Below are 25,947 nucleotides of genomic sequence, written 5' to 3' on the forward strand. Positions count from 1 at the left end.
AATAGGGACGCAGTGACTGCTCCGCTTCCCGCGCCGGGATTGACATGGCAGGAAATTCAAACCTGATAAGAGGAAGTACTTTTTCTTGCGATGTTTAATTAAACTGTAGAATTCATCACTGCAGGAAGTTGTTGAGGCCGAGAACTTAAACAAGGCTGTAAAGGGACCGGAGAGATACCAAAAACGCCTGTCACAACCAACAGCTGTCTCTGAAAATATATTTCATTGCAATTAAGGATGGAAGCCTGCATCTAAGAGCCAGGTGAGGCTGAGATCCCTCGCTCCTGCTTTCTTCCGAGCTTTTCATGCCAGGGATGGCTCTGGGAATCTCTGCTTGCTACCTCTCCCAGCCCTTCACTCCTGGAAGCCTTTCCTACACTTTTTAGGGTAGTAGCATCTTTCTTCCCCCCTGCTCCCCAATACCCACCCTGTGCATGGCCACTGCCCGTTGCTCGAGCTGCGGGAATGGGCATCTGTGTCCCTGTGGGGCTGGGGGGTAAATGGGGTTCAGGGGGACACTGGATAGGTCTTGCTGGGGAGCACAAATGCAGTTCAGTAGAGCTGGAGAAGGTAAATAGGACCTATGGGGCGGCTGTGGAGTCTGGGGGAGCTGTAGGGGGTGATGGGTGGGTGCTGTGAGGGGATGCTGGGGACTTAGGGGGTGCTTGGGGGTGGAGGGGGTGTGTCTCATGGATGCTGTGGGATCTGGCTATCAAAGGATTTGGGGATGCTGTGGACTCAAGCAGGTGCTGGGGAGGGGTGGTGAGGGTGTTGGGGTTCAGATGGGTGTTGGGGGGGATGTCTTAAAGTGCTGGTAGGGGTCTGAGAGTGCTGGGGGCTCAAGTGGGTGCTGGGAGCGGTCTGAAGGTAATGGGGGTCAGGCAAGTGCTGGGGGCATCTCAAGGTAGTCATGGGCTCAGGTGGGTGCTGGGTGGGGGACGTGTCTTAGGGTTCCCAGGCAGGTCTGAGGGTCCTGGAGTGGGTCAGGCTGGTGCTGGGGGGACAGTCTGAGGGTAGTCATGGGCTCAAGTGGGTGCTGGGGGTCTTAGGGTTAGTAGGGGGATGTCTGAATGTGCTGGGGGCTCAGGTGGATGCTGGGGGTTGTCTGAAGGTAATGGGGGGCAGGCAGGTGCTGGGGGCATCTCCAGGTGGTCATGGGCTCAGGTGGGTGCTGGAGGGGGTCTGAGGGTCCTGGGGAGGGGGTGTCTGAGGGTGGTCATGGGCTCAGTTGGGTGCTGGGGGGTCTTAGGGTTAGCAGGGGGGTGCCTTAATGTGCTGGGGACTCAGGCGGGTACTGGGGGGGCGGTTTTAAGGTGCTGGGGCTTCAGGTAGATGCTGGGGGTTGCTGCTGCGGGTAGTCATGGGCTCAAGTGGATGCTGGGAGTGTTGTCTTAGGGATACGGGAGGGGGTGTGTGTCTCCGTGCTCTTTCTGGGTGCTGGGGGTCTCGGAGGACTCTGGGCTCCGGTGGGTGTTGGGGGGGGGGGGTGTCTTAGGGCCTCCGGGACCCGGGCCGGGCCAGGGCGGAAGCAGGAAGCGGCAGGGCGGCCCGGCCCCTCGGCCCCCCGCGGCCCGCCTCCATCGCGGGCGGGAGGAGCCCGGAGCCGGGCGGCGGAGCGGGGCGGCCGCCGGGCGGTGCGGGGGTGAGGCCGGGGGCGGCTGCGGGGGGCCGGGGCGGGGGTCAGAGGGGGCCGGGGCGGGCGGCCGGGCCTCGGCCCCTACGGTGGGCGCCGGCCTGGGGGGGCTCCCCGGGCCTCAGCGCGGCCCTCGCCAGGCGCCCAGCTGCGGGTGGGGGGAGGGGGGGATATGTTTTCTGCTTCAATTTATTGATTTTTTTTGTTTGTTTGTTCTTAAAAAAAAAATGTCCTGAGTGAAGGTCCTCTGCCTCGGAGATAAATAAAGACGATGCCGTGGGCCTGCGGTGGGGTGAAGGCCCCTCTCCGGCGGGTTTTAGCCCAGGGCTGGGACCTGACCCCCCTGAGCAGGGCCCAGGGAGGCAGATGAGAATGTGTGTGTGTATTTATATCGCTGTTTCAGTTTCCCCAGCGAGGCGAGCAAGCTTTCCCTTTTAAAGACTCCTCCGACAGCGTTTCTCTCTAAATATTTAGCTTTCTAAAGCCTGGGTCTAAATACCCCGCCGCGCGTCGGGGTTTGCGGGTAGGACTGGGCGCTTGGGTGGAAACCTTTCAGGCCAAGAACCATCGCTATTTATGTTTGTGGAGAGAGCTGTTTATGCCTCCTAGGGTGGTGGAGTTCATAAAAAATAGCACTGCCATATGGGTTCCCTAGTTTAAAAGGCCTGTCTCTGAGAGGTTGCTGTGTGGAAGGAATAAGACTCCCTCAGTGCGCGCGTGTGACAGCGAAGTGGGTACAGTAGTCTGTTGTTATTATTATTAAGTCGGTTGTGCTGTGGTGATAGGAAGGGAAATAATGGATTGTTATTTGGTTTTTTAAGGCCTCATCTGCTCTCAAAGCAATGTGGGAGCATAATGCCTTTTTTTCCCAGCTTGAGGATATGTTACTGCTGAGTGTGTCAAGGAACTGCGTTGGGTTTTTAATGTCTGTGACTTTCAGGGGTTGTCTTCAAAGGTTTGCTCAGAGTTGAATACAACTGTAGAGGGGGGAGAACTGGGATGGATCTTGGCATTTTATCATAGTAAGATGTTTCTGCTGTTTGGAAAGGGAGAAATCACTGCGTGTGACAGCATTTCTGTAGGGATAAGTGTTTTGAGTGGTTCCAGGCAGATTCTGCAAGCAGGGGGAGCTTGCTGAATCTGCTGGAATTCAGCACAGGAGAGCTTCACAGGCGAAAGCTTTGGCACACAGGAGCCAGAGGAAGCTAGATAACCTTTCAGGGCATTTAGCCCACCGGTTGCAGTGTCAAGGCAACTAGAATACGCATAAAAGCTGGGGGGGGGGAAGGCATTTAATATCCTGCAGATGTGCTGGCTCTTGCTTGTTATGTGAATCAGGGTATTACATAAATGAAAGAGTTAGTAAAGCAATGTATTGTTTTTATAGAGCCAAGTGTGTGCCAGGTGCTTTACAGATGAGAAGAAAAGGTCCCTACCTTGGAGAGTTTATGATCCGTAATGAGATATTATTGATCAAACCTGCTTTGGTGCAGCTTTGCTAGCACGTGGCGCTGCTCAGGTGGTAAGATCTGGGACAAATATTTGCACAGAACACAAGGAATGTCGGTAGAACAGGGCCAGGAGCTAATTAACCTGGCAATGTAGTGCAGCATGTTCTCATTGCATTCTTGGGGTTAGGTTTTAATTTGGCGTTTTGCTCTTTTGGTGTTTCTAAGGCCGCGGCTAGAAATTTGACACTAATGTTAATGTAACATCTGACATTAACTGCTTGAGTTGGATGCTTAGGCAGCTGCTGACCAAACAAATAGGGGTTACTTTTCAGCCAGATAATTTCCCTGATCTGATTCACCATGTGAGCACATAAACAAATGTGCAAGAGCAGAACAAGGAGCTAATCTTGGGGGGAGAGGAGTGATTGCTGAAGCTGGTAGTCCTGTTGAAAAGCATGGGGTTTTGTTCTGAAACTACACCCTAACATCGAAAATAAAAAAAAAGAGATTAAAAATGCCATTGCTTGAGTTCTGACTTGTAGGAGCCCATGGTTTAGGGGGAGAGCTGTCGGCCAGTTCTTTAAAGGCAAATCAGATTTCAAGCTTGGTTGCCTAACAAGAGAATCTTATTTCTTGATATATACATTTTATGGCTGATTTGTCCTGTGGGAGCAGCCAGAACGAGTTACAGCAGAGCAAATCTAAGTTGAGCTGGCATGTTACGCAGTGCTTGTCAGCTTGTTCTCAAGTGAGCAAAGCGGATCTGTGCTTTTAAAATGCAGGCTGTGCTGTGAGGTGTGTGCAGAGAAAACACGTGCAAGTAGTTTCACAATTCTTGCAGTACAGCGACAGACTTCGCGGAGCAAGGTGGTGAGTTAGGTGAAGCGGCACACAGGATTCGCGAGCAGGTTCCTGGTGTCGGGTGGTATTAGGAGCAAAAGGGGGGCATTTGCAGCTGTGAGCTGGGTGTATCGGTCGGGCTTCTTGTGTTTTTACGTGGTGGTCCTCAGTGTGCGCTTTCAGGGCAACGCATTGCTAAGCTGTGTCTCTCCAGAAAGAGTTTCCGTTGTCCCAGTTTGATCCAGGTTAGAGTTTTCCCAGCTCAGAAACAAGAAGCAGCGCAAGACCTCACAGATGCTCCCTTTCACCCAGCAGTGTTTTTCCGAGGCTAAATGTGTCTCTAACAATGGGATTCTCACGTTGGCAGCTAATAGCTTGTCCAGCAATTTCTTTGCATCTGTTCTTCAGCCCATCTGCTGCTCTTGCTATGTCGAGGCTCTGCCTTTGTGGCAGACAGGGGGAGTGGTAGAGGAACACATTTCTTTTTTTGGCATCTTAATGTTGATGGCTCTTAGGTGTGTTCTTACAAGCTTCCCCATTGAAAATTCACGGTGGGAAATAATTTGCTGTCAAATGCCATTTTGTCTCTGTCTGGAGTTTACAATGCAATTCTTGCTGCGGTATTTAGTTATGTGGCATTTCTGCATATGAATGACCTGCAGGCAAACTTTCAGAGAAACCTAGGAGCTTTTGTTGCCTGCAGAGCATGCCGCTATCGCGTTACTGTTACTCGATAATCAGTTGGCCTGGACATTAGGTTGCGAAAACTTAAACAAATTGTAAACTGTTGAACTTTGCCCCATGCATACTGCTTATTTCTCTGTCCTGTTCTTAGAGCTGACAGGGGATTTAATGGAAACAAATCTATGTTAAAATAAGCAACTAAAATTATAGTGCAGGAGAGCTTAGCTTGGCTACTGTGTGTGATGATCGGCTTTGTATTGCTGGCACTTGTACTTGGTGAGCAATCGCTTTATGGGACAGATTCATTTGGAATAGATGAATAAATGGAGTTTCATTGATTTCTGGGAAGCTTTGTTGATTTACATAAGCTGCGAATCTCAGCCAGTTCTTCTCTTGTCAGGAAATTTCACAGCTATCAGGAGATACTGAATCAGCAGAGACTATTAGGACTGCAGCTAAATGTTGTGCCTTTGGCTGCAAGCAGGTTTGCTCCAGAGAAGCCTTCCTTCTTGCCTCAACGTTGCGATGTTCCTGTGATCTCTCTGTACACGCTGGTGTTGAGCTGTACGGCTGGAGTGTGTTTTCTGTTAACGTACTGAATCTCTCCACAGGGATTTTTCATCAGAGGCCATGGAGCTTTCGGCCAATGAGCTCAGCATTTATGACAAGCTATCAGAGACGATTGATCTAGTGAGGCAGACTGGCCACCAGTGTGGGATGTCAGAAAAAGCCATTGAGAAATTCATCAAGCAGCTCTTGGAAAGAAACGAACCCCAAAGGGGGCCTCCACGGTACCCTATCTTAGTGGCTCTCTACAAGGTAAGATGTCCTTTGGGCATGCACAAACCATTTGACAGTCACAAGTTCTCCCTTTGAACCCGGGTCTTTTATTTCCCATTGTATTTTCTTGATTAATTTTTCTGAGTTCTTTATTTAAAAAGCTGTGAAGTGTAGTTTCCTTCCTTCATCCCATGAATTGGTTTGAGAACAGAAGACAGCCGACAGACATTTGCAATTGCTCACGTGTGTTGAAAGTTTAACATGTCAACACCTTCCTGTCCTTAAATTACTAAAGAATGAGACTTGGATTGATTCTTCAGGTAAAGATTCCCAGTGTCAGCACCCTCAGTGGAAATGTGAGGAAGGAAGGAGGTTCTTAAAGTTCAGTGTTGAATAATGAAGAGATCCAGGTTCTGTTTCTGACCCTGCCACAAGCTTCTACCTGTCTTTATTATCCTTTTAGTCTATAAAATAAACCTGTTGCCATGATGCTTGATGTTAGAAAAACGTTTTGAGACCCTTAAATAAAAGCCGCTGTACAAAGTTTTGCAAAGTGGGTGAAAGCATGCTATTGATAGCTTCGAGATGTCTGCTACAAGGACGAAAAACTTCCCACTGGCATAATATTCAGTAATATTTTGGTGTCATCTTTATAAAATCATCACGATGGTCTCTACTGAGGAAAAAATTCAAGCTTTCTTCCTCATGTCCTATAAAAAGCTGTGAAACGAGGCAGGAGAACAGGAAACTGGAAATTTGAACTTCTAGCTTCTCTTCTCGTTTTTGCTGTTGATTCAGTTTGACTTTGGCTAGGGGGAGAAATGTGTCATGTCATCTCTTTAAGGCTTATTTGGGATTCTGGTATGGAGGAGGGAGCTGGTGCCAGCTCTGCCAAAGTGTTTCAAGGCTTGACGGATGTTTGCAAAAAGCCCTGAAAACCTTGTGTAAGAGGTATGGCAGAAGTACAAGCTTTTATTTGATTAGGCGGGAGGAATTGGAACTATCTGTAGATAATCCTCATTACCCTGGTGCTGGATTATTTGAAGTGCTAAAATACACGAACGGAGTTGTATGGCTTGGGTTTGAAGGCTGCTTAATTTCATCCTTGGACAGCCCTAACAATAAAACTGAGTGACAACTCTGTGTACCTGAATAGCATTGCAGCTGAACGAGGAGCCACAGCAAAAATTTGAGCGTTCATCTTAGCACGCAATCACAACCCTTTGATACCAGTGAGAAGGTGTGTCCCGTTCTGAAGGCATATCAGCTCGCTGCAGTGTAATTAATTATGTGCCTGTTTTCTCTTGCAGGGTCTGCTCACGCTGGGATTGGTCTTGCTGACTGTTTACTTCGTGATCCAGCCATACAGCCCGCTGCCGCCTGAAGCTCCGCTCTCCAGAGCCCATGCCTGGGGCTCCCTCATCGGTCACATCCGGCTGCTCTCTCTGCCCATTGCCAAGAAGTACATGCTCGAGAGTAAGGGAAACTATTTCTCTGCTGTAGCATAAGCCTAGCAAGAAATACCAAGTTAAATACCAGCTCTGCGAATCATTTGAGTGTCTCCCTGGGCACCAAATAACAAATGTGTTACTGGCATGGCACCATGGTTTTCTCCTTTCCTACCACTGTATTTAAAAATAGCATCCTGCATCCTAGCTAGAGCTCTTTCCCTTCCATTCACTGGGGTTGAAACATATTTTATTTCTAACTTCATAATTTTGTTCTTGCATATTCTCTTTTCATTGCTTTTAACGCCTCGGGTTTTTTCTTCCATAAGAGTTCCCCTTCCTCTAAAAACCTCTGCAGTTCTGAGACTCATACTGAGATAGCTATGCTGGGTAAATGTCACCTTTTTTTAATTTTTTCTGAGTAAGCAGGCAAAAACAGTTTGTCAACCAAATCTTGATATCTGTGAGCAAAGTGTAGGAACCTCAACATGTGAGCTGGGTTTAAGGAAAAGTAGTTTTTGCCAAGTGGTGTATTAGGAAAGGACTGTGGGCTTGAGAGCTACGACGTTTATAGCAGTTAACTTAACATTAAGGGTAATTGTGTGTGTGTGAGGAAGCTAGATAAGTGGCTCCCTGATGAGGTGGTCCCTTCACCAGAGAGGAACGTAATAGATTTTCCTAGACTGGCATAATAGAAATGGAAAAGTTTGAGTATTTCTTGTTCTCAGTTAATCATTTCCACTGACTTAGGCTGGTAAATGGGTGTAAGCATGGGCTGTCTTTGATAAAATACAAAGACTGTCAGTAATGATAAAGTTGTGAATTATTTTAAGCAGGGATGTGGCACAATGCTGATCGTCTGTCGGCTCACTGTAAAAACAAACTCCTATATCCATGCCCTCAACAGGTTTATATTTAGCTTCAGCAGCTCATTGTGTTGGAGTAGTCTGTTCCAGCTCTGACCTTCCTGCTGTAGCTAAAAAGGGTGCCCTGAAATGCCAGCGCTGTTCTGCATTTTCTCTGCGTGTCTCCCTCTCTTCCGCTGACACATGGGTTTTCTGTTGATTCGGGTTCGTATGGGTGGGACGGGGATCCCCCATTGTTCGTCTCTTTCCTTAAACATCGGGATCTCTTGCAGGGAGGAAAAAACATAGGCGAGGAGATGGCTCTGATAGCCACTTGACATTAGTAGCCTGCTTATCTAACGCATTCCAGCATTGACGCGAATCTGTGCCCACCCCTCCGCTTCTGTATGGAGAAGGAAACCAGCGGGAACGTTAATGCTTGTATTTGTTCAGTGAAATTTTGTTCAGAAAGTTGACAGTTTCTTCCTTCAGATGCTGTAGGGCTCCCTTGGCTGGGGAGAGCCCAGGGAGGTTCCTTGGGAGAGCAAAAGGTTTCTAGGACAGGGGCTGCCTGAAATCATGAGCATCTTGCTGTGAAGATTAAGAGTAGGAGCAAGTCTAGGCTACTGATGGGAAAACCAGCTGAACGGGGAGGGGATAGGGAAGCATCCAAAGGGAAAAGGATGGATGAGGAGGAGGGCTGCAAGGTGGTTGTTTAAATGCATATAAAATCCTTCGTGCCTCCATGAGTCCTGGAATTCTTCTGAAGTGATAAGCAATAGGGTGGGCAGGAAGCCAGTTCAGGGGAAAGGAGGGGAGGTACAGAGGGGATGAGCCAGTTCTTGCTCTGTTTTTCCAATAGTGTTAGGTTGTGGTGGAAACCACAGCATGTCCCGATTAATAGATTCGCTAGGGATGGCTGGAGTAACTTTGATCTTGCCTTAGCAAAAGGAACTGGACTGGACCCCGGCTATTTGAATGGGGGAGTGCGGCACCCAGGCTGAACCTTGGCTGGGTTCCTGTGGGAATCCCTCGTGTCCTGGCTTCCCAGCAGGCAGCTGCAGCCACTGGGGCTGTCCCAGCGGCACTGGTGTCAACTTCTTGGCTTGCTGCTGAGTGGACCGTGGTAAAGCCCTCCAGCAGGGATCCGGAAGAGAGAGTTTGATGGCGCGTGGCTCAGTGGTCTCCCGAGCTGTCTTTCAGCCATGCCTTGTGCATGATGTAATGTTTTGTCCTTAATTTGGGCCTTGTGCTGTGTTGAAGGGAAGGGATAAAGGTACATCTTGCTGTCCTGTTTGTTGATGTGAGCGTAAGGCTGGGAGGTCTTACAAGCAGGTCTAGTGTTTCTCCAGTGCGTGCTTGCTTAGGAGAATGCACCATGCAAGGAGACTGAGCAGTAGAGAAAAACAGTAACCAAGGGACTTGATGTACAGACTCCTCTTCCTTTCTCTGTGTAGATCCTGGTAGATTAATTTTTTGAGGGGGCTGAGGATGAAACTTGGAGCTTTCTGTGCTCGGGCACCCGTTCAAATCCAGCTTGGGCTGTTCTTGTTGAAAGCCACCTGTTAGCAGTTTGGAGGCTGCCTTGGCCCACCGGCAGTGCTGGCAGATTTTCCCCGGCTGCACCGCCCAACGTGGTGCAGACAAAGCCCGGCTGTGGCGAGCACGGACGCATGGGTGGTCCAGTTTGCTTCCTCTGGGCCTGGAGCTGCCTGGGCAGGCAGGGGCAGCCTGCCTGCGTGGGGCTGTGGTCTGGGGCTCTGCTGTCCCTCCTGAGCCTGCTCGGGGAGTATTGGTCTTGGGGCAGTTTTCCTGTCTCCAGGATTGCAGGTTGGAGCCTGGTCCCCTGGAGGATGTGGGCTGAGCAGCTAGATTTGAGCTGCAGAACAAGGGGAGCTCAGATGCCTGGTTTCCCCCAAGAACCAGAGCCCCATGTTAGAGTGGTGGTGAGACCTTGGGAGGAGCAAGGGCACAGGATACTGCTCCCTTCTCCATCCAGCTCAGGGTGACCTGTCTTCACTCTCACCTTCATCCTCATCCCTTCCACCCCAAGAGCTGTGCTGTGGATGACAAGGGCTGCCTGTCTGTCGGTGGCTGTGGGTGGACCTTTGAGCAGCTGAGGTGAGGAGCAATGTCTGCAAAGCTCTCTCTTGCGTTAAGTTTGTAGGATTAGGTCCAAAGTAAATTTCCTTTTTGCCTGTCTCTCTGCTCTGTTGCTTGCTGGCTTTCTCCCCCGAATCAATTCCCATATTAAAACTAATGTTCCCACCCTTTGTTTCTTCAAAGCTGACTTGTAGACCCTTGGGTTTGGCATCCATGCCTCTTTTTCAGCTGTTTTCCCAGGGCTAGGAACCAAGGTCCCTTCGGTTGGGGAAAAGTTCTGCGGAAATGTGGTTTGCATTTGTTCTTCCTGAGCTTGTGTTTACGCAGAACTTGTGAAAGCCCCAGTGCTGGGTCACGCTGCCTGCTCTGGGCAGGGGGAAACGCCTCTCGCCGTGGCAGCGCGCAGCTGTTAGCCGTGTAGATCAGGGCTTCACGTAGCCCCCAGGGAGACAATGGGTTTGCAGTGCTCTGGGCTCTACCTGCTATAAGGAACACAGTGGATTTTGCATGGGCACAGGGGTTAACTCAAGACTTTCTAGTGCTGTTCCAAGGAGAAAGTAGGGCCTACATAACCTGAATTCGTTCCTCTTCTCTGACATAGGATGGGGTGGACAAGTCATTCCCTCTGTGTTTCGGTTCTCTGGTGCAAAATCAGGGTACAAGTACTTTCCTCTCCCCTGTGAGCATTAGCAAGTAGTATATTGAGCTCTCAAAGTCTGTAGTAATTGGAACCAAATGAAAAGGGGTTTTCTCTTTTTTTTTTTTTTTTTTTTTAACAGAACTTTTAAAACCACAGTGGTGGTCACCCTACCTGTTTTTCAGTCATTCTTCCCTTCACAACTGTGTGACATCCTTATAGGCTTGTTGATATCTAGATATGACTTTTGATGTCAACGGCTTGATAACTGTTCCCTGCCAGCTACACAGAGCAATGACCTGATGAGCAGAGCGTTAAGATGCTCTTATATTAACTTGTGTGTCTGCCTATGGTAAGTTCAATCCTTGCAGCTCAAAAACCTCAGCAGGGCAGGCTGGTCGGTGGCAAAAGGCACTCGTCCAACAACGTGACAGTTTGCACATTGTACTGATAGCAGTACCTTTGTTTCTAATAATGGGACCCAGTCCTGACCGCGCACACAGTTCAAAATCAACTGGATCAGTAGCGGCTCAGTACCTCTAAAATCAGGTGCAAACACACACGTTGGAAAAGGGATCCTGTGCAAGTTACCCCCAGCTCATAGAATACTCCTTGTGTTTACAAACTCCCTTTTGCGTAGACCAGAAGGGCTAAAATAATGTTTATTGGTTTTATACATAATCTATTCTAGAGAAAGGAACCCTACTGGAGGAGCTGTGTTTACACGACACCTTGTAAATGGCCTGTCACTGTCGTATCCTGAGGCCTGCTGGGTGGGAGAGCTATTTGTGGGGATGGGTCACAGCAGGCTGGGTTACTGGGAGAGGACGGCAGCTTCTGCCTCTTGGCTGGCCACCTTCAATTTAGCTGGAGGCTTGCCTTGGCACCCGGCCAGGTCCCGGCTTCTTTCCGATCTTAACCCTTTGCAGGGAACCTGCGATAGACCAGCCACAGCCACTTTTCTCTCTTCTTCTCATGATCGTCTCCTCCCCTCTTACTGTAGCCTTCAAGTGTGTTTATCCTTGGCACAGCTCTGTGCAGAAAGGGAGCATCCAGCACACCTGTCTTACACAAGGGTGACTTTCTGCTTCTTGGGTGCAACAGGGACTAAGCACCCAGGTATTCAGCCAGCCTTTCCCCAGGGCTTTGCAGCCCACGTGGTTTCTGACCTGCTGGGTTCAGTGATGCACGAGGAATACGGGCCTGCTCTGACTGAAAGGGTTGCACAAAAAGGCTGCTTGGCAGATAAAGTAGGGTCTGATTTCTGACTTCTTGCTGCCTTCAGCGTGAGCCTCTTGCTCGCAAAGGTTCTTACCTTTTTTTTTTGCTTAGCAAAGTCAAGCTGTTTTGCGCTTGTGTTCGTGCATATTCTCACATAACGCTCTGGGGGCCGGAGGATTCTGAGGTGTGAGTGTGATGTGGGTTGCAGAGCTATACAGAGCTCCCTCCCATCCCTATACAGCTCCCAGTTTATCTGATCTTTTCGTGTTTGTGTGTGTGTAAACAACCCTTTTATGATACAACCTGAGAGTGACCAAGAGACACGTGTGTTGGCTCCTTCAAAGGGGGGAACAAAAGGCTGACTCGGCAGCGCAGGGTGGTGCCAAGCTGTTTTCATATACTGCTTTACTTTGGCCTCCATTCAGCCAGTGGACTGTTTATTTGGATTTGCTGACAGTAAACTAACTCCAAATCATTGTGGTAATCTGAAACATGAAAAACCTCTTCCTTTTGCTTCTATATTTTGATGCCTGCAGAATTTCTTGTTTTCTCATTTGCAGAGCAAGTGAATTCTCGCTTTGGGTTTGCTTCCCTGGAAAGAGAGCGAGCGTGCCATACGTGGCCTGTTGCAGAGGCATTTAGCAGCCTAGCAGAGCCCTGTTTGCCCTAGTGACCCAGGCACATCAAGCCTTTTACAGACTGAAACCACTGTCAGGCAAGTGGCAGCAACTGGGAGGGGTTTGCTCCAAAAGCATGCTGTTCCTCCGAGCCAGATTGCTCACGCAGACGCTGCCAGAGCAGCACAAGCTGCCTTCTAGGGCACATAACCAGAGGTGCAGGCTGGATGGGACTTGGGAGGCTTTCCTGACAGCTGCCTTCAGTTTTCTAGATTGGTAGGTGCAGATTTCTCCTGGAAATAATACTGTTTCACCCGAGTGGACTGTGAGTTCCTCTTGGGCTAGGCTGAGCAGACTTGATTTCACAATGTCTCGTTGGATCAAAATCATTTTTGTGCTTTGCTAGAGATTGACTAATTATCCTTTGGTTGTTTGACCAGCCGTTACCCATTAGTGAAATGAATGAGTTGTTCTTTTCGCTGTTGACTTTTTACCCAGAACAAAAATAAGGGTTTCGTGATGGGTGTATTTGTATCTCTTATTTTGTTGCTAGCTGTTCCTAAAAATGCCATGAATCAAACTGGGAGGTACTTTCTTCGGCTGGCATAAGTATATTCAATATACTCAGAGCTACAAAAGAGCTCAATATGAGGAAGAGGTGAGGATCTTGTGCTGAGCAGGACCCCTCTTTGTAGCATATATTTAAAACCCCATTGTGATGCATTCCTTAATCAGGACTTCCATACTGTAATTAATAAGCACTCCTTATGATTCCTGCCTGACTTACTCAAGAACCCATCAGTTTAGCCTGACTTTGACATGGCATTATAAATGATCAAATTAATTTTTCGCCTAGCGAAAAAGTTCAGCAAGATGGAGCTTGGGAAATGTTGCTTTTGCCACAAAGTGCTCTGAATGTCTCCTCTGAACTGTGCCACACAGTAACTACAGAGCTCCTAATTTCTCTGTCTGTAAAATATGAATGATGAGATTTACTCATGTCATAAGCTCTGATGGTGAGTTGATGTCTGTAAAATGCTTTGAGTTTTTAAAATACTGTTTTATCTTTCCGTAGGGTGTGGGAATGGGGGCATAGAGTATATCCTGCTGCAATGGCATAGCACAAGTAATGAGCCGTTGACTTGAGTAGTAGAGTATCTGTAAGTCTGCAGTGGTCCCAATGCGGCAAGTGGCTGGTACCATCTTAGGAGCAAGAACAACCTGGCCTGCATATTCTTTGGCTGTCAAATCAATAGCAGTAGGTTATGAGCTGCAATTTCACTTTAAGGTTAAGGACTAGACCTTCAAAATGCCTGTCCTTAAAATAATGGAAAACAGCACTGTAAAATCCAGCATCTGGAAGCTAGATGTTTCCAACTGGAAGGAGAGCTGTAGCCCTTCTGTGGTGATGGTATTTGGACATCAGAGCACTGAGGATCTTGTGGCCCCTTCATCCACTGGGAATCTTACAGGTGGGATCGAATGTTTCTTAAGAAGCTCTGCCCTATGTCAGCTGTAAGAACCAGCTTGTAGTTGGGCATTTGCTATGAAAATGAATGGAGGAGGTAAGTATCCCACAGGCTGTCAGATGCACATCTGTAAAGGACCCATTTGGCTGAGGGGAAGGTATGGCTGAAGACAGCAGGGGCGAGGCTGAGGTTTTAATCCCCTCCTTTTGAAGGGTCTCTTCAGATCCACCTTGAAATTTTCCCCAACTTTTACAGATTTGCAGTTGTGGGGAGGCATTGCAGAAGTGGAGAGCAGCATCTTCTCATTGTTGGATCTAACACGTAGGAGCAAGGTTATGACTGTCAGTGCAGTGCCATAAATGAGTCTCTGTGTCCACCCCCATCCTGACCTTACATTCAAATTGGCTAATGTAGAGTTGGTCATGCTTTTGGAGAGCCTTGAGGTTTTCCTGTTCACCTGCTCTGATTACAAGTGTTTTTGTAGTTCTTGATGCTATGTTGGATCCTGTGAGGGATGGTCCAAAAGTGGTGTGGGTGTATGATGGTGCAAGTGAACATTTGCAGCCAGGCTTGTACAATGGACCTATGAGAAAGAACAGTCTTGTGAATATTCGGTGCACAGGCCAGTCTTCCTTGAGAGCGCTGAGTTCATCCTAGACTTGCTGAAGTTGCTTGACTACTCCTAGCACTAGTCCCTAGTGAGTTATGTGGTGGGACTGGGGAATAGCGTCATCCTCGGAAAAGAGCAATTGGGGATTTAGAACCAACCTCTGCAGATTGCGGAGCTGCTCAGTGCATTTGATGGCCCTCTGGGGAGCTTGCTTCTAGTTATCGTGGGTGATGGTAGAAACAACCCGTAAAGACAGAAGACCTGGGGGGACTGTGAAGTCCTGGGGGAGTCCCCCTTCCCCTGGACCAGACTTTTCTGTGCAGACCTAGCTGTCGCTTGCTTGCTAAATGCTGCTTCAACCTTGCAGTCATGAGTGCTGGGAGCAAACCAGCTGGGTGGGGAGCCAGTGAGCTGCCTCAGCACCTGCAGTTGTACATGCAGGAGGTGTGATGTTTTCAACACTTTGTTAGGGTCAGAAGCAGCCCTTGGCTCCGTGTGTCTTGCTGGAGCAAAAAGTCCCCCTGCTACAGGGCTTCCCTTTGAACCTGCTGCAGCAGCAGACTGATATTTCACCCTCCATACGGTCCCTAAAGAGACCAGGGCTGTTGCCGAGGTCTTGCTCTCAGACCTATGTGGGCAAGTTTCCATGACTTTTATTGCTTCTCTGCAATGGGTAGAAGCAGGGCCAGGTCTTCTCAGTAACCTCTTAGCTTCCAATCTGATCGTCCACACCCAGCATCTCTGGGGTTGTGCGCACACACCCCTCTGTAGTTCAGGGGACAGCCAAAAAGTTTGGGAGATCCTCTGTGAAAATGGCCAAGAAGGGCGGGGTACTCATTTTAAATTGATTGTAAGTTGAAAATTATTTTTCTGCATAGTGGAAAGTACAGTCATAAACTCCTTCTAGCATTAATCATAGATATGTTTTAAGGAAAGTTGTTATCTCTTCGTCTGTGCTCTTAGCAGCTGCAGTTCCCCAGCCCTGCCTCTGCTAAGAGTTGTCCCAACACAGGGGAGAAGTCAGCTCTTGTTCTGTAGAGCTAATAAAGCCTAAAAGCAAATACTAGGCAGGTATGACTGATGGGGAGCTGAGGTTCTGCTTAACAAACTGAAGGCTGCTCCTCAAAGAGGGGTGAGGAAGCACAAGCGTGGAGGAGAGGTTAGTTGGGACTGGCCTGGCTTCTGTTGCCTAACGGATAGCTGTACATGTCAATACTACAGCTGCTTTCCTGCAGCCAGACTCCGGAGGGATAATTGCACACGCCCAGCATTTTAACATTTAAATGCAAGTGGATGGGACCATTGTGTGACGGCTGCACGTGACAGTTGCACTGGGATGAAGAGTGCATCTTTCTTTTCAGTCTCCGAGCAGACTGTGCGTGCGCACAGACAGCGCACTCGACTTAAACCAAAATAATCCCCCAGGGTGTCTGGGCAGGGTGATAATGTAAAAGGAATGCAGGGAGGGTAATAGAAAGAGAGAATAAGCATCCTCGGTAAAAGTCCCGCTCTGGTCCCCAGTGTGCAGTTGCATGCCCTCTCCTCTGCGCGTGGGCTCTTCTCCCTCCCTCCCTGGGAAGGGCAGGCGCTTCTCGCTGCCCGTACTTGTCATGCCAGTCACACACATGCTGGTGCACAGACTAACACCCTCAACAATAAATCTAAAAGATTAATTACCAAAAAAAAAAAAAAAAAAAAAGAAAAATCCCACAACCCCACTTGCGGCATTTGAAATGCGTCTCAACTGTGCTCTGCTTGGGTTATTCATGGGGAAAAGAAATAACCTCCTGAATTGAGCAATTGAGAATGCAAATATCCCAGCCTCGCTCAAAAGAGGAATCAAGCTCTATACTGTCAAGCTGATTAGCATCCTGTTAGGTGGGGTACTGCCCTGAGCCCAGGGAGAAAATTTTGGGACAACTGTGCTTAACACTCTGGGGTGAGGTTTCTAAGTTTTGCCCAGAAAGAAATTATAGTATTGCTGCTCCCTGTATGATGAGAGACCACAAGATATGTTTTCTTGTCCTCTTCATGGCGGCTGCCCTTCCTCTGGTGAGACCTTTCAGCCTTTTGTTTCCTGTCACTGACCAGCTGTTTTTTGTGAGTTGAGTTTTTTTTTTTGGTTGTAAAATTGAGGCTTTCTACAGGCAGTGGAACAAAGATTTTCTTTTTTCTCTTGTGAGCAGGGAGGGAAAGTACATTGGAGCAGTTTCTCATGGGAGCAGGACTTCTGCTTGCAATAAGGATTTTACACTTTGTTTTGCCTTTTTACCCCTTTCCCTGAAAGCAGTGTAGATGCGTCTTCCAGAAAGCCTAGGAATTATATCCTAGTCCCCTTCAGTCCATATCACAGCAGTAGGGTGGGAAATGCAGCATTTGGGAGTTGACTGGAGATATTTAGAGAGAAAAAAAGCAAAATTAATCCCAATCTGCTCCTTGTTGTTATGTCACCGTGAACCTAAGTCCTCTATAACATTGCTGTTTGTCTGCTGCAGATGTCAGAGGGAAAAAATAAAACAAGAGCTTTCCTATTAAGTGCTGCTCCTCAATTATGATCCATGGGCAGGAGGGTGAGCGTGGCTGGAAACCACGATGGCAGTAACAGGCAGGCTGCGTGCAGGTTTTTTTCCCCCTGAAAAGCTGCTGTGCGTCCTTGTTCCCCAACTTTATTTTTCATGCAGGCTTCGCTATCTCTTCTTCCTCCTCTTTCCCATCCGCTCGGATTCCCGAGTGAGTGGCCTGCAGCAATGTCCAGGAGATATGAGCTGTTTTGACACGTGCTGCCACCAAACAGGGCAGGTGGGCCTGTTGCGAGGAGAGATCTCCGGACATTTCATGTGAGGCGTGTCCCAGGTCTTGGGTTTTTCCTAACACACCCCAACAGATCAGGTGTTTGGGTAGGTTTGCTGCCACTGCCCAAGTTAAACATCTCCCTGTTGGATTAAGGCTGCAGAACTAGGGCTGTCACTGCCATGAAATTAGAGATGCGTCCTTTTAGTGTGGCAGCTCCTCCTGCAGATACTTTAGCATAGAAATACGTGGGGCATTCAGCACTATTGGCTCTTGTCCTGTTCATTCAGTGCTGCAGCAGGTCTCTTCATTTAATGTTTACTTCCTTTTTGTACTGGGAGGTCTGCTAAGTTGGAGGAGGGAGGCAGGGTATAGTCATCAAGTAATGGTTTCACATAAAAAGTGAATTGTTGAAGGTGTAAGCGTATGCGGTGTTCATTGTAGGCCAGTTCAGCCGGCTGTGGTGTAACAATGATTTCTGGGATTTAAAATGGATATAGCTGTGGTCCAGGGTTCCTCGTGCCTTCTGGGTGTCTCCCTGATAACGTGCTGCGATTGCTCTTCTGCTTGTGGACTTGTTTCAATTTAATTGCACTATTTAATTGCACTATATATGGTGGTTGCCATCCTTCTATTGATAATGAAAGGGTAACTTAGCCTGTGTTTCTTGTATATATAGAAAAGTAGAATTTCCATAAAGCTCTTCCATTTCTCACAACCCTGAGCCGTATCTCCAAAATCTTCAGCCTGTGCTGGAAACGTTCTGTGATGAGTTCTTTGCCCCAGCAAGGTTTGCTCTTTTTGAGTAACTTACAGCCATCGGAAGCTCTAAGAAATCTCACTGTTTTGTGTTAGGAGTAAAGAGTTTATCATCGAGCCTGTCTCCTTTCCAGGTCATTTTTGGCCTTATTAAACACACTTCTCTTGTTTCTTCCCAAGAATGCCAGGACTGGTGGGCAGCAGGTTGCAGACAGAACACTTCTACGCTTCCTGCAAACTGCACAGTCTGTTCTGCTGTGAAAAGCCTTCAGGTCATGACAGACTTCGGAGAACTATCAGAAAAGCTCCAGAGGTCTCAGCCTTTTCTAATCAAGGTAATCCATGGACTTGTAAGTCCAAACTCTTGAATAGTACCAGCCAAAGACCCCTGCCCAGTATTTTCAACCACAAGCTCAAACTGCTGATTGAGGCAGAACATATATCTAAGAAGACGTTTAGCCCAGTTTAAACCTGTCAGGAGGTGAGGAGCTCACTGCATACTTAACAAATTGTTTCTCCTCTGGCTAATTATCACTGTGGTTGGAAGCGTAGCAATTTAGATGGCTGTTGCTCTTGGATGTTCTTTGGCAGGATGGAAATGGGAGCAGGGAGGAGCCCCAGGTGTGCAGCTTTTACCTTTGTTTTGTGTCATTTAAGACAGGGCAGCATCTCTCCTATGAAGAACTGAAGCATTTTCAGTCCCAGGATCCAGAACTGGCAGAGGTTATAATAGAAGAAAATTCAGCTGAATTGTGGAGCTGCCCATTTTTCTTTCCCTGGTGAGTCAAAGACAAAACGTGACCAGTGTCTGCGTCCTTTCTGCAGGGATTCCCCGGGGGTTTTGCTGATGTGAACTACCAGGAGCTTGCAAGTTTCACTTTAACTGGAGAGAAGGGGAACAGGAGTGGGTTAGAGTCCTCTGTCTGCCTGCTGACACTAATTTGATCCAAGGAGAAGACTTCTGCACTAAAAATGGAGTGTTGTGGCTGGGACTTCATGTATTGCTCCCCTTACAAGACAAAAATATCCCAGTGACTGCTCGGTCCTGTTCTTCAGGCTGTACGTTAATCATCTGGGCTGTGGTCTCATCACCTGAGGCAACTGGTTTACATTTCTAATCGCTTCTGTCTGCTCAGTGGAAATCCACCACCATTAGTGCTGACTGAGAAGAGGTGCCATGACTTTTGCAAAACACTGAGAAGTAACAGAAAGCTAAGGGATCCTGCGATTTGTGTCTGGTCTCATGCAGGAAAAACGGCCTACGCTAATCCTGGCCCTCTGCTAACTGTGCTAAAGCCTTTAGCGAGGCTACAAGACATCTGAACAATTGAGAGCTCTCTAAGGTTGCAGAGCAGCCCAGTGCCTTAGCTAAGTCTTTTCATGTGGAGAAGAGCGAGAAGTGACGTGGGAAGGTGCCACCTGGTGTGGAGCAGGCTCCCTGGCATGTTTGTATGAGCAAAGGAAAGGTGTCCAACCCGACTTGGAGAAGGCACGGTGGGATCTGTGCTTTGGCTAATGCTTAGTGGGATCTTCTTGCTGCACTTCTTGACCACAGCACTGGTAGGCAGATGATCAGGGTGCAGAAGTATTAATCGTGTCAAGCCACTGGACAGAGATAAACATAACGAGCCCCACCCTGCGTTTTCCAGTTACATTCCCTGGCCTAGAGAATAGACTTGGACTCCCCCTGCCTTGCCATGTGGTTTCAGTTATGGTTGCATACAATGCCACCTCTCTGCATCTTTTGTAGTTAATGGATCCAATCAATGACTCAGATCATTTTAGGGGAAGAGGGGAGGAAAATGAAGTTTAGGCATCCATGATGATCAGTTTGTTCCCTATTTACATGGTCCTGCTGCAAGTACTAAGAGGAAGATACAAAGAAGCACGTTTAGAAGCTGAGAGGTAGAATTTTGCTCCTAGGGCTAGTCTGTCAGCAGGCTGTTTATCAAACATAAATATTTGTGAAGAATTTTGATCTTGGAAGAAGCCTTTTAAATACATTGCATGATATTTCTTTAATATGGCTTGTTTTGTTTTGTTTAGGAACAAATCTGTGAACAAAACTCGGATTCTGCAGGAATTTTTCCCCACTTCCTCTTTGCCATCTTTCCCCAAGACAGTGTCCCTGGAGAGCTGCTTCCTCATCCGCCATCCAGATTTGGGGAATAAGGTGAGAAATTCATCCCAGAGACGCTATCTCCCTGTCTGTGAATTGTCCTGCAGAAGCTCCAAGCCTCTGGGGGATTTGCAGGGCATTTTCAGCTGATGCGATCCTGACAGAAAGCTCTGGGGTTGCATCGGTTCTGTCCAGCCCTGTGCAAAGCGGCAGCTCAAGGCTGCTGTACTACCCAGAAGTCATGCCTAGTTTTGTGCGGGTGGCACATTGCGCCCGTCTCCCTCGGCAGTTAGAGGCACCCGTGAGGTGTTCCAGCTCCGTTCACGTCCTGCCCTTGCTCTGTAGCTGGGTGAGGGGATGGTCTTTTTGTGCACAGTTGGGCAGGATTCATTTAAGAGTTGCATTTTAGGAGCTGTTCCTGGCAGTAAGTCTCACCCATTCTGAGATACCTGCCATGGAGACGTTTCACTGAAGATAGTGACACTTCAGACTTCTAGCCTGATCTCCTCCTCCAATTTCTTGCGGGCTTTGTGGGTGTGGAGGGCCTGCATTGCCTTGGACAGAAGAGGAGAGGAGGACCCTTGCATGCAGCTGACCTCAGCTATGATCTGCTGGTAACTGCGGGGAGCAACAAACCTGTGGTTTGTGCAGGGCAGCGACTTGCTGCAGGGCAGCGACTTGCCCCTTGTTTGATCAGACAGACCCAAGAAAAGCCACCAATGCTTTTGAAATACTGTCCTCTCATCCTAGAGTTACAGTTTGCACAGCCTCTTTGCTGTTGGAAGCGGACAGCTCACCCTGACTGTTGCACCTCTGGACAAGTGCAGAGGACACTGTGAGATGTTCAAGATGGAGCTGGAAGCTGGAGACTTGGGTGAGTAATGGTGCTGTAGCATGCAGGGTCTGGGAGATCCCTTGGAGTCAGGAGAGTGCTTCTAGCTGGGTCGCTTCTGCCTGACACCTGAGAGGGTGGTGTGAGCCATTACCACCTCCAAACTGGTGTGTGCCTGCTTGTAGCAGTCCAGAGGAGCGATCGTTCTGGACTGGGACAAAAAGAACAGGATACCATGAGATGCTCAGTGTAAAAATTGAGCAATACGGGCTACACAAGACACTACGCTCTGTCAGGTGTTACAAACCTGGTGTGTCAGTGAGGGCAGTGTCATTCCAAAGAGCTTTGGGATAGCCACGTCACTTCACAGGAAATGTGAGCAGTCGTTAAACATGGATTCACCTAATACAGCCTCTATTGCATCTTCCAAAGGTTATGCCAGCGCAGATTACTGGACGATGAGCTTCATGGCCAAAGGGACAGAGCCGGCGGTTGTTTGTGACGGAGCTGCTAGCTAAGGACGGTGGGGTGGGAAAACAGCTGTTTCCAGGACAAGAAGACTTTCAGCTTTGAAGCCAAGGCAACGTCTTGAAAGTGATAGAGCTGGGGCAACTGGGGCAGGCAGCTTTGCCACTCTGCATGTTTACAGTGTTTAAAAATGACTGTTTTCCTGACCCTTGAGGTAATTCTTTGCCTTTTCTCAAATGTAGTTTGGGAGAAGCGCAAGCTATTTATCACCTTCCCTGTCCCCTCAGGTAAGCCCTGGGTTTGCAGCAAAGCATATTTTTTTTTCCAGAAGCAACAGAGGGATTTCTCAGGATGAGATTCACCTTGTGTCCTCTGTGGTTTATGGCACTTCTGAAGCTTCCTGGGGGTTTGGGAGTGGAGGGGGTGTCTGTGTGCATTCCTCCTGAGGAGGAAGCTTTGAGCCAGCTCTATAAAGGGAATGAATTGGTGATGTGTCCCAACTCCACCCCGTCTCTCCACCACGTACATAGCTGTGTGCCCCGCAAAGCCAATCTCAGCTCCGTGCTCCAGGGCTGAGATGAGCCTTGCAGCCTAAGGGCAGAGACCCTCACCCACTGCATCGCTCTTGTACCAAAAGAACCTGTTCAGGCCTCTTCTTTGTGTCTTGTGATTGCTCTTCTGCCATTCTCTATGAGCAGGCTGGAGTGAGTCAAATTGTAACTGTGCTTTTTTTTTCCCCCCCCACCTCCTTTCCTACAAAAATACTGATGCAAGTTTTAGTGGTGATGGTGCTGAGAGTGCAGTGGTTCTGGACGGAGATGGGGCTAGGTGCAGAGCAGCTCTGTACAAATTTCATCTTCTGATTGTGCACCTAAGACACCAGGGCTGCACGACCATTTTCATATACTCCTTGCTTTGAGAGGTGCTGCCTGCATTCCCAGCCCGGGGTACCTACGGGAGGACCTGAAAGCTTCCTCATCCCTGGCATTATTTGCATCGACTCCTTCCAGACCTGGAACTCTTGTCTTCAGAATGAACGTTGGTTTTTCCTGAGTCCTTTCCAAGCTGCCTTCGCATGCTTCCTGTTGCTTGAGCACTGCTTTATCCAGTGCCCTGAGAGAGGCTCGGTTTCAGTGTTTGCAGGCTGCGGATGCTGCGGTCCCTTCCAAGTCTGATCCTTTGGGTCTGATCCTGCTGTTGAAGATCATTTACAGATGTGTCAGGCTGAACTCATAGGCCAGGGCTGGGGTTCAGGACATACTCTCACAGTTATTAATATGGAATTGGGAGGGGTTTTGATTGAAAGCAAGTGAACTTAGTTCTCAGGAGCGAGAACCTTTTCCTCTGTAAATATTTTAGGTACTCATAAAATGACAGATTGGAAAAATGTATATCCAGCCTTTGTTTTTGAGCAAGACCAGGAGAATGGGAGCAAACATCGTACTAATCTTGTTAGGGTCTGATAAAAGCTGCCAAGTGGGATGACCATGTCTGGCTCCTGGACAAGGGTAAAGCAGAAGACAGTTCCTGCTCCAAAGAATTCATTCTTGAGGCCTTGATGCTACAAACATTTCTATGTGTAACCCTTGTTTTTCTTCTCTAAGTGAATGAGAACAACCTCAGCACCCATGCCAGCCTGGTGCCTGGCCCTCGGCACTGGACCAGCACGCACCAGATCCAGTAGAACCAAAGGGGGAGAGTCTCACTCTCTCAGGACAGAAAAGGACTAATTTAATTTGTAGCATAATATTAAAGGGAATTGGATTAATAAGACTTCTGTTAGTATTGTTAATGGTTGGGGTGTGTTTTACACTTGTGACGCTACATGCCAAGACACACACACACACCCACCCCACACACACACCCCCTCCCTCCTCTTAAAGCCTGGGTCTTAGTTCATGGAAATTTGGGAGCTTGGTGATGGCAGAATTAGGGCCTCGTTAGTGACTGTTGCTATTTACACTTTGGCAGCTTCTCAAGTCAAATTCAAAGGCTGACAAGGTTACTTCACCTCTTACTGGTTTTGTACCCAATCTATTTCTGTAGAGCATTTGGTTGGAGACTTGTAGGGAGAGAACCTGCTGGACCCGTTCTTGCTGAGATTGTGGTGGTTTGGTGATGCTGGTACTTCTAAGTGTCCTTGAATGTAACTCTAAAAGAGCTGCGGAGACAATTCTCAAGTGTCTGTGAAATGCCTGTATTTTGCACTTGAGCCATTGTGGCTGTCTGGCTCCTTTGGGCAGAAGCAAATGTGGCTGTTTAAGGTTGCTGTTTAGACTGGGGGGAAAGGGGCGGCTCTAGGGCAGGTTTGTGCCTATGTAGCAACAGTGCTCTCACGTATTGCTTCTCCCCTCTGCAAAGAGCTGCAGCTGGTTGGATGGAAGACGGTGAATCTGGACTGTTTGCAGATCAGCTTTCCAAGTGCACTTTATGGTCTCTGCATAAGTTTCCAGATCTGTGTCTAGGTGATACATTGCATATGTCCCAACCTTGCTCCCCTTGGAGTTTACATCATTTGTTTTTAAACTTCTAGTATATTTTCTCTTCCTCTTCCAAAAGCTGTAAGGAATTAGCTGCTAAACTAAAACAGGAGGGCAATTCTTCTACTGATAAAGAGCCGATTTTTGGCCCTGGCCGCTGTTGAGTGCGGAGCCCCAGTCTGTAGCACGGCTTCTAGAGGAGCTCCTGTCTTCCGCTGCCAGAGAAGTAGTGCTAACGCCTTCCGCATTGCAGCACTGGCGAGGAGCCGGGCTGGAAAACTCATAAGTGAGGTCAAAGTGGCAAAACTAGGATGGCCAAAAGGAGACGTTGACACCTAGGCCAAATGGCTGCAAGTGAGCCCTGGTCATCTTCCTCTTCTGGGGCTCCAGCTTCACAGAGCCTTTCCTGAGGCTGCAGGAGGCTGTGACTTCCCCAGAGAGCCTGGTGGCTCCTAGTGATCTGCTGAGGCTGGACTGGGGGGAACGTGGCTGTTTTTTCAGCTGTTGCGGCATCGCGGTGACAGATGTGACTGGGTGAGTCAGAGGATGTGCGTCCCATCGAGGTCTCCCTCGCCTCTAGCGTCACTTTGCCACTTGCGCGTATGCAAGCGTACGTGCTGGTTCGGACAATCCCCACTCCCCACCTTGGCCAGCTCAGAGGGGTGCTCGGCCAATGCCTGTGTCACGTTGTTTTGTTTCTTTTGGGGTTTTTTTTTGTTTTGTTTTAAAAAAAACCTATTTGTGTGCTTTAGAGCCCTTTGCCTGTGAGCTGGGAGATGGACTCCCGCTCACTCGACGTCCTGGAGGCTGCAAAGCTGCTCTGAAATCACACCAGCGAGATGCAGAACTCTGTGCGACCCAAGAGCCCAGGCACAGAGATGCAGAGTGGTCATTTCTCCACTTGCCAGGGTAGAAAGATGGGCTGTCACCCGTCAGCTGGGCAGGAAGATCGTGGTTTAAAGCTGGTTTCCAAAAGCAGGGGTCATTGACCGTTGTTCTCAGTCAGTCCTGAACTCAGGGGAACTGAAAGGAGTATTATTATTTACTTCAGTACCAGGAAATCAGCATCCCCTATGGGAGCCAAGCTGCCAGTTTCTATTCTCTTTTTTTTTTCCCCTCTTTTTTCCCCTCCCCATTGGCATTGCACACACAAATTCCCCCGAGGCAGCTCTGCAGATCCCAGCCTCAAATTCCCTTTGCAAAACCCTGGAGACCTTTCTCTAGAGTCAGGTTTTCCAGGAGTCTTGGGCCTTTAGCTTCTCCCGCTAGTCCTCTTGCTGTAATGGTCTGGCAGAGAAGCTGGTTTTACTAGGCTGGATCAAAGCACCTCCCTTCTCTGGTGGCTGGCCTCGCCGGCTTTCCCGCGCGCAGCATGGAACGCCCCAGGCGAGCGGAGGTGGGGAGCAGGAATATCTCACTACTGGAGATGCAAGCTCTTACAAACTTCAGCATCTCAGAAAGGGGATCCTGCCTTCAAACCCCGGTGTTCACATCAGTAACGCCGCTCCGGGGAGCGAAGTTTCTGGGGTCTGCCTAATCCCAGGCTCAGTGGTTCAGGTTTAGCCCCGTGGCCCCTGGGAGAACCGAGCGCTTTCTGGGGTGAGGCCATTTGGGTGGGCCTTGCGGTGGGTGCCCGAAGAGCTCTTGCTTCCTGCAGATCAGATTTTCTCCTCTCGGTAAATTTTGTGTGTAGAACTATATATATTCTCCTCTTCAGGAAACTCCTTCTTGTAAAGGATAGATTTACTGCCCTGCTGAGTTAAACAAGGGAGATGCTGGACTTCCCCTTTGCTTTGGAGATTCAAACGTATGACAGGTGATTTATTTTTAGTATTATCTCTTTGTCTACAAGGAAGGGGGGAGGCATGTTACAAAGGCTCAGGGGTGCTGGGAAGTAAAGCTATATATGCCTAAAGACTGTTTCAATGCTGAACACTAAATTCAGTGGTGAATAAAAAAAGAATGTAAATATGCACTTAATGCAGAATTTTATGGATGGTGATAATTTAATATATTGCAAACTTTGTAAATACTTGGAAAAAGCCTGTAAAGTGTGTAAATAAATGAGATTTGTATGTAAGAATAAAAAAAAAGTTTTTACTTTTTGCAATTAAATACAAGTGTTAACGCACCTTCTCCCCTTTCCTGATTTTTTTTTTTT

General features: G+C 48.3%; 1 protein-coding gene across 6 annotated transcripts; it reads left to right on the forward strand.

The window, feature by feature from the left end:
* The first annotated feature begins 1,547 nt into the window (after nucleotides 1-1,547).
* C23H6orf89 (chromosome 23 C6orf89 homolog) lies at nucleotides 1,548-25,917 on the forward strand. 6 transcript variants are annotated; one of them, XM_064472292.1, is made up of 8 exons: nucleotides 1,548-1,642; nucleotides 5,220-5,427; nucleotides 6,699-6,864; nucleotides 18,068-18,222; nucleotides 18,545-18,666; nucleotides 19,934-20,060; nucleotides 20,757-20,880; nucleotides 21,271-25,917. In XM_064472292.1, the coding sequence occupies exons 2-8, from the start codon at nucleotides 5,239-5,241 to the stop codon at nucleotides 21,354-21,356; spliced, it is 969 nt and encodes a 322-aa protein (XP_064328362.1). In that variant the 5' UTR covers nucleotides 1,548-1,642; nucleotides 5,220-5,238; the 3' UTR covers nucleotides 21,357-25,917. The 6 variants fall into 6 exon arrangements, with proteins under 6 accessions (XP_064328362.1, XP_064328361.1, XP_064328364.1 ...); XM_064472291.1 differs by lacking the exon at nucleotides 1,548-1,642 and adding an exon at nucleotides 1,985-2,007; XM_064472294.1 differs by lacking the exon at nucleotides 1,548-1,642 and adding an exon at nucleotides 3,859-3,954.
* The last annotated feature ends 30 nt before the right edge of the window (nucleotides 25,918-25,947 follow it).

This window comes from Phalacrocorax carbo, chromosome 23, assembly GCF_963921805.1.
Source record: "Phalacrocorax carbo chromosome 23, bPhaCar2.1, whole genome shotgun sequence".
NCBI classification, from domain to species: Eukaryota; Metazoa; Chordata; class Aves; order Suliformes; family Phalacrocoracidae; genus Phalacrocorax; species Phalacrocorax carbo.

Coding starts and splice junctions, on each gene's coding strand:
- C23H6orf89 (XM_064472291.1), top strand. Junction 18,223..18,544: donor CTCAGCCTTTTCTAATCAAG/GTAATCCATGGA, acceptor GTGTCATTTAAG/ACAGGGCAGCATCTCTCCTA. Junction 20,881..21,270: donor GCTGGAAGCTGGAGACTTGG/GTGAGTAATGGT, acceptor CATCTTCCAAAG/GTTATGCCAGCGCAGATTAC.